Genomic DNA, 7,181 nt, shown 5'->3' with positions numbered 1-7,181 from the left:
CCGCGCGCGTTCACCCATTAGGATTACAGGACCCGGCTGCCCCTGAACGGGACGGAGGGTCAGAACAACGGCTCCCTCAGGATCTCCAGCCTGCGGTTGAAGGACCAGAACGTGTACTTCTGCCGGGTCAGTCTGAACACACTGAACAATGGCAAGAAAGAGAGGCAAGTGTGGCAATCCATCCAGGGGACCAGGCTCACTGTCACGCCCGGTGAGTTCAGCTCCTCGCAGCTCCAGGTTCACCCCACGTGTGACTTTTGTTAACCGCTGGTGTCCTGGGCCCCAGACATCCCCTCAGGCCCCACCCCTCTGACCTTCCTCTCTAACTTCTCTCCCTGCTCCCTGGCCCCTTTCTTGGCCTTTCCCCCCTTAATCTTCCCTAAGCCTGAGCTGCCTTCCCTAACCACGCCTCTCCCTGCCTTCTCCGCAGTCTGTCCCTGCCCCACTTTCTAGACCTCAGCACCTGCCAGTCTCCTGTTATCGTCCCTTCCTGCTCCGAACGAGGGCTCCAGCTCCCTGCCCCTGCCCTGGCCCTGGCCTGCCGGTCTGTCTGCTTTCTCCAGGACAGGGCTTGCCTTCACCTCATCACGTGACTGTGTAGAGCTCAGCTCACCTCTCACAGTGGGCGCCTGTCTTGGGTCTCCCCACAACCATGGCTCAGCCTGGACCACCGTAGGTACCCAGTGAATGGCTCTCATAGTCCCCGGGTAACACTGCATCATTGCTTTCTCAGTCTCCCCACTTCCTTCTCTCCTTCTGCTCCCACAAACAAGTCCTTCGAGTCTTTCCTGGCCCAGTCTCATTTCTCTGGTCCTATCTCCCTCTCCTTCTGTATCTATTGTCTTTTTGTTTGTGTTGTTTTGTTTTCTATTTATTTATTTATTTTTACATTTTTCCACATTTACTTTACACATCAAAAAAATTTTGCTCATACTCCATAGTTCTTGACAGTTAATAAACAACTTTCAAAATTTCAAACTATCAAATTTTAAAGGTAGTGTTCAAAATATTTTTTATAACATTGTATAATTTTTTTGAGAGGTTTTTGCTATAGGGCGCGTGCGCTCGACAGACAGACAGAGAGAGACATTAGAGACAGAAAGCGAGAAATCACCCCCCCCAGGGGGGATGGCCACACCGCAATCCCTTCGGGATGGCCACCCCGCAATCCCTTCTCCTCCATTCTCCTCTCGGGATCTTGGGCATGCATGCACACGTGCCCGGTATGAGTTTTAAGCCACCGCATCCAGGACGCAAACCACAGTCGACTACGTGGGAATCCAGCAACATAGCCGTTACACTAACTGCTGGTCCCCCAAAGTTGAATTTTTATGTGTGACTATTATGTCAACTTTGTAATGCACACTAAATGTCCGCAAAGAAGGTACAATTTGTTTGTAGTTCCTAAAGTTGTAATATATGTTAATTTAACCTAAAAACATGTTTCCAATGTACACTAGGTATGAAACAGATGTTTTTTCTTCACTTATTAAAACAGTCCTATAAAAGGACAAATACTATATGGTTTCATTTATGTGAGATACCTACAGTAGTAAAATTCATAAAGACAGAAAGTTGAATGGTGGTTACCAGGAGCTGAGGGGAGGGGAGAGTAAGGTGTTGCTTAATGAGTACAAAGTTTCCAATGAGAATCAGGTGTTGGGGCCAGCAGATGATGTGGAGGTTAAGGTGCTGGATCTCACATGGCCAATGTGGATCCCAGACCTGGCAACTTAAAAGTCACGTTGAGCATATGTGTGCATGTGTCCTGAGAGGAAAATGGAGGAGAAGGGATTGCAGTGTGGCCATCCCCCTGTGGGACGATATCACACTCTCCCTCTTTCTCTGTCTCTCTCTGGCAACCACATATGCCATGTAGCAAAAATGAAACAAAACTTAGGAGTTGGACGGTGGTGATGGTTACACATGCACAGCAACATGAATGTACTTAATGCCGTTGAACTGTACACTTATATATGGTTAAAATGATAAATTTTATGGTACATAGATTTACAGCAATAATTTTTTAATCCTATGATTTAGTATCCCTATTTGTAAGTAATGAAATAAGTTTCTGAGGATACAGCTCTGATAAGTGGTGTAGAATCAGGATTCAAATTGGGTCGCCAGGATCTAAGCCTTTGGCATTTTACCTTGTTACTCCCTTCCCTGTGTGAGCTCCTGAGGGCTGTTCCTCCACCTTCCATATTCTCCCAAAGTCAGGAATAAGAAGCAGCACCATCACCCAGGTACCCCCTCCTCCAGGGGAGAGTCTTCTTATTTCTTATCTCTCTCCAGTTGTCAAGACCACCACCCACAGCCCCTCCAACGTAGCTTCCACCACAGCTGACCTGAGGATCACAGAGGACAAGAACTCAGGGTCCCAGCCTCTGAGTCTGGAGACAGCAGTAGGGGTGGCAGTGGCAATCACTGTGCTTGTAATTGCCGTTTTGGGATTGATGATCTTCCTCAGGTGGAAGAGAAGGAAAGGTAAGTGGTCTGTCGTCTCCCATAGGAGATTATATATCTATATGTATATGTATCAGGAAAGTCATGACGTATTTTTCTATGCAAAAATGCATCATGACTTTCCCAACATCCTATATATCTATAGATAGATAGATAGAGGGGTTTCAACACAGCCTCATTCATCCAAGCTGAAACATGGGACTTATTCCTGCTCCTTCATCCCTATATCAATCTAAAATCAAGTCTTACTGATTTTGCAAACTTCATCAGAATCACCAAAGGTGCTTCTTAAAAAAACAGAGACAGGGGTCAACAGATGGTGTACTGTATAAGGAACTGGACTCCCACATGGCTAACCATGGTCCAAGTCCCAGACCCAGTGGCTTGAAACTCATGCCAGGTATATGTGTGTACGTGTCCAAAATCCCGAGAGGAGAACGGAGAAGGGTTGTGGAGTAGCCTTCTAGGGAGTGATTTCTCACTTTCTCTCTGTCTCTCTGGCAAGCACACATGCCCTGTAGCAAAAATCTATCAAAACAAAACAAAACAAACAAACAAAAAAAAAAACAGAGACCAGAGGCTAGTCGGTAGTGCAGAGGTTGAGCTAGCTGGATCCTACATGGCCAACTGTGCAGTTCAAGTCCCAGACCTAGCAGCTTGAGAAACATGCCAGGCATATGTGCAAGCAGGTCCAGGATCCTGAGAGGAGTGTGAAGGAGAAGGGATTGCAGTATGGCTGCTCCCCGCTGGGAGGTGATTTCTCACTTTCTCTCTCTCTCTTTCTCTCTGTTGAGCACACATACCCTTTAGCAAGAAAAGAGAAAAAAGACAGAAACCTGCTGAGCTGCCCTCCAATCTACTAAGTTGGATACTCTGAGGTCTGGCCTTGGGGATCTCCACTTTTTTTTGGAGAGCTTTCTTTCTTTCTTTCTTTCTTCTTTTTTTCTTTCTTTTTTTTGTTATAGGGCGCATGTGCTCACCAGCCAGACAGAGAGAGACACAGAGACAGAAAGCGAGAAATCACCCCCAGAGAGGATGGCTATGCCGCAATCCCTTCTCCTCCATTCTCTTCTCAGGATCTTGGGCACGCACACACACGCGCCCGGCTTGAGTTTAAGCCATGAGGTCTGGGACTTAAACCTCGGTCGACTACATGGGAGTTCAGCGACATAGTCATTATGCCAACTGCTGGTCCCAAGGGGATCTCCACTTTTAAGCAGTTCCTCAAGTGGACTTTGGGCAGGATAAAGTAAGAACCACCAATACCTCTCCACACAATCTAATCACATTCCAGAGCTCTTGACTTAGTCATCTCTCATCAAGTCTCACTTTTTGGTTCATGGAAAGGAAAGGCCTAATCTGGGAAGAGTATGGAGAGAAGAAAAGAGACAGGAAATTGGCTCAGTTTAGCAAGTGTTGGAGATACAAAAGTAGGTAAAGCAGAGATTCTGCTTTCAAGGAACTCAGTAGAGGTGTAAGGTGCACATAGAGTTATTTAATGGATTAATTGCCTCATTTGGAAAGAGTTATGGAGGCACATAAAAAGTTTTGGAGGAAGGAGAGGTAGTTGGGAAGGACTTTCCAGAGAAAGTGACATCCACAAAAAATCCTGAGTGAATGAAGAAGGGATTGCAGCATGGCCATCCTACCTGGGGGTTGGGGGGTTGGGGGGGGTGATTTCTCACTTTTCCCTTCTCTCTGTCTCTCTCCAAAGAGCATACATGCCCTGTGACACACACCAAAAAATCTAAATAAATAGTATCAAAAAATAAAAAATTAGCCAGGCAAGTGGTGACGGTAGCAGAGAGATTGCTCTCCTTCCAGGGGGGAGAAACCACTCCAGGAACTGTAGGAAGCTCCGTGCTGGTGGAAGCAGGAGATGAGGAAAGAGAACCTTGTAGACCACACTCAAGAGCCTCTGACCCCAGTTGCAATATGAAGCAGCAAAGTGACAGCCTTAACTCCCTCTTAAGGATGTATCAGTCAACAGTGGGGAGCTTGGAGGTGACCAGGCCATGTCAGTCTAATGTAATCCAATGTGCATGGAGAGAAAGGGCTAGATCCTGGAAAAGCTGAGAAGCCAAAATTACTAAGATTAGATTTTAGATTTATGTAGGGACACGGGTTCAGGAAAGCCCCTTGCTTCAACTTGGTGGAATGAAGCTGTGATGAAACCACCAAGAACAACAGGGAACAGAGAAGGAAGAAACTCTATTGGGGGCAGACAGATGATCCATTTCATCTGGGACATGTTAGGTTTGAGATACCTGTATGGCATCTGATTAGAGCTGCTATGTGTACGTATTTATAGCTTTTAAGAAAGGACAGGGCTGGAGGCACCAATCAGTTATACCCTAATATCCTCCAACACGGATTTGAAATTCTTCAAAGAAAATGTCTGATGAGAGGAGATTCCCCCGATCAAATACCAAAGCACAGGGATGAAGAACACAAAAAAGAAACGGCATCAAACCCTGGTTTCAAATGCTTGCTAGTGAAACTCTAGCACAATGGTAATACTGTTGCATGCCTCAAGTTACTCATGGGTAAACTAGGGATAATAATAACAAATAGGGGGACCAGCAGTTGCCGTAATGGCTGTCGCTGGACTCCCATGTAGTCGACTGCAGTTTGAGTCCCAGACCCAGCGACTTAAACACACACCGGGCTCATGTGCGTGCATGCACAAGATCCCAAGAGGAGAATGGAGGAGAAGGGATTGCAGTATGGCCATCCCCCCTGGGAGGTGATTTCTCATTTTCTGTCTTTCTGTCTTTCTCTGTTTTTCCAGTGAGCACATGCGCCCTGACATAATACACAAATTAAACAATGGAGGGAAAAAAGAAAAATCAAATATGGCAGAATGGAAACAGAACCAAATGTAGCTAGACTCGTGAAATGAATGGAAAGTGAAAGTAGGGGCCAACAGGTGGCACTGAGATTAAGGTGGCTGGATCCCATGTGGCCAACTATACAGTTTGAGTCCCAGACCTGGCAGTTTGAAAAACAGCAACATAGCCATTACACCATGCTGGTCCCATTATTTTCCCTCTCTTACTCTGTCTCTCTCTCTGACAAGCCCATGTACTCTGTAGCAAACAAACAAACAAACAAACAAACAAAAAAAAAAAACACTAAGAAAGTGAAAGTAGAATGGTAGCTGCCATGGGCAGGAGAAAGAAAGGAAGGGGGAATTCTCTAAAGGGTATAGAGTTTTAGTTTTGCAATATGAAAAAGTATTGGAGACTTGTTTCACAACAATGTGAATATAGTTACCACTACTAATCTATACACTTAGAAATGGTTAAGATGGAAAACTTGTTTTTTAGTCACAGTTAATATAAATAAACAAATAGAACCTGTTTACACTTCAGAAAGAGAGTGTGGTAAAAGGAAAGCTGCAGCATAAAAATGATACTTGGATTTAATACTTCAGAATGAAGTCTTTTTTTTTTTTTTTTGAGAGGTTGTTGCTATAGGGTGCGTGCGCTTGCCAGACAGACAGAGACAGAGACAGAAAGCGAGAAATCACCCCCCAGGGCGGATGGTCACGCCGCAATCCCTTCTCCTCCATTCTCCTCTCGGGATCTTGGGCACGCACACACACGCGCCCGGCGTGAGTTCTAAGCCACCGGGTCTGGGACACGAACCGCGGTCGACTACATGGGAGTCCAGCGACATAGCCATTACGCTAACTGCTGGTCCCTGAAGTCTTGACATTAAAAACAGCAACAACAAAAACAATCTAGGAAATGGCTGAATGGGAGGGAAGTAAAATCCCTGGAGTTGGAGAGTGAGGGACATCAGTGAGTCCTGTGTTCAGAGGGTTGTCCTGTGCATGATGTACCACCCAGGTAGATGGTGGATGCTAGAGGATACTGTAAACCAGGGGCCAAATCCTTGGGAAATGCTGCAGATACTTCAAAGTGGACATGTAGGGGACAGGACAATGGGTAGACGGGATAGTGGCTATTGTATAAGAGGACCGGCTGAGAGGGGAGGCAAAATAGTCCAGTGATAGCAAGAGATGTCTCAACCCCTACAAATATTCATTCCACCATGAGGCTCTCAAGGTATAGAAAAGACTGCTACCATTCAAAAACAACATATGAGGGGCCAGCAGGTGGCATGGCGGTTGAGAGCATTGGACTCCCACATGGCCAATAGTGGTTCAAGTCCCGGACCTGACAGCTTACTTTCTCACTTTCTCTCTCTCTCACTCTCGTTCTCTCTGGTCAAATAAAAATAATGGGACCAGCAGTTAGCATAATGGCTATGTTGCTGGACTCCCATGTAGTCGACCGTGGTTCGAGTCCCGGACCCAGTTGCTTACACTCACGTCGGGCACGTGTGCATGCGTGCCCAAGATCCCAAGAGGAGAACAGAGGAGAAGGGATTGCGGTGTGGCCATCCCCCCTGGGGGTGATTTCTCACTTTCTATCTCTCTGTCTCTTTCTGTCTGGCTGGCGAACGCACGCACCCTATAGCAAAAACCTCTCCCCCCCAAAAAAACAGTAAATAAATAAAGTTAAATAAAATAACTCTAAAAAAAAAAAGTCAAGAAGCTGATTTTGTAGGCCAGGAAGAGACTGGTGTGTGTACTGAAGAGGAGGAGAAGGAGAGAGGTGGCAGTTGGGACTTCAGTACAGGGAGGAGCAAGGTTGGAGAGTCTGGAGGTCAGAGATGGGGAAGGGAAGCCAAGGGAGGGGAGG

The 7,181-nt window shown here is 46.2% G+C and overlaps 1 protein-coding gene across 1 annotated transcript in view; it reads left to right on the top strand.

Annotated features, from left to right (window-relative positions):
- Positions 1 to 7,181, top strand: part of PILRA (paired immunoglobin like type 2 receptor alpha) — an 11,661-nt gene that overhangs the window by 736 nt on the left and 3,744 nt on the right. Inside the window, exons 3-4 of the mRNA XM_027774644.1 lie at positions 22 to 211; positions 2,299 to 2,490. Of these exons, the coding sequence (XP_027630445.1) occupies positions 22 to 211; positions 2,299 to 2,490 (382 nt within the window). The remainder of the gene's footprint in view (positions 1 to 21; positions 212 to 2,298; positions 2,491 to 7,181) is intronic.

Source organism: Tupaia chinensis, unplaced genomic scaffold (genome assembly GCF_000334495.1).
Source record: "Tupaia chinensis unplaced genomic scaffold, TupChi_1.0 Scaffold000465_1, whole genome shotgun sequence".
NCBI lineage: Eukaryota > Metazoa > Chordata > Mammalia > Scandentia > Tupaiidae > Tupaia > Tupaia belangeri.
Note: the sequence above shows the minus strand (reverse complement) of the source record. Positions and strands in the feature narration are given on the sequence as shown.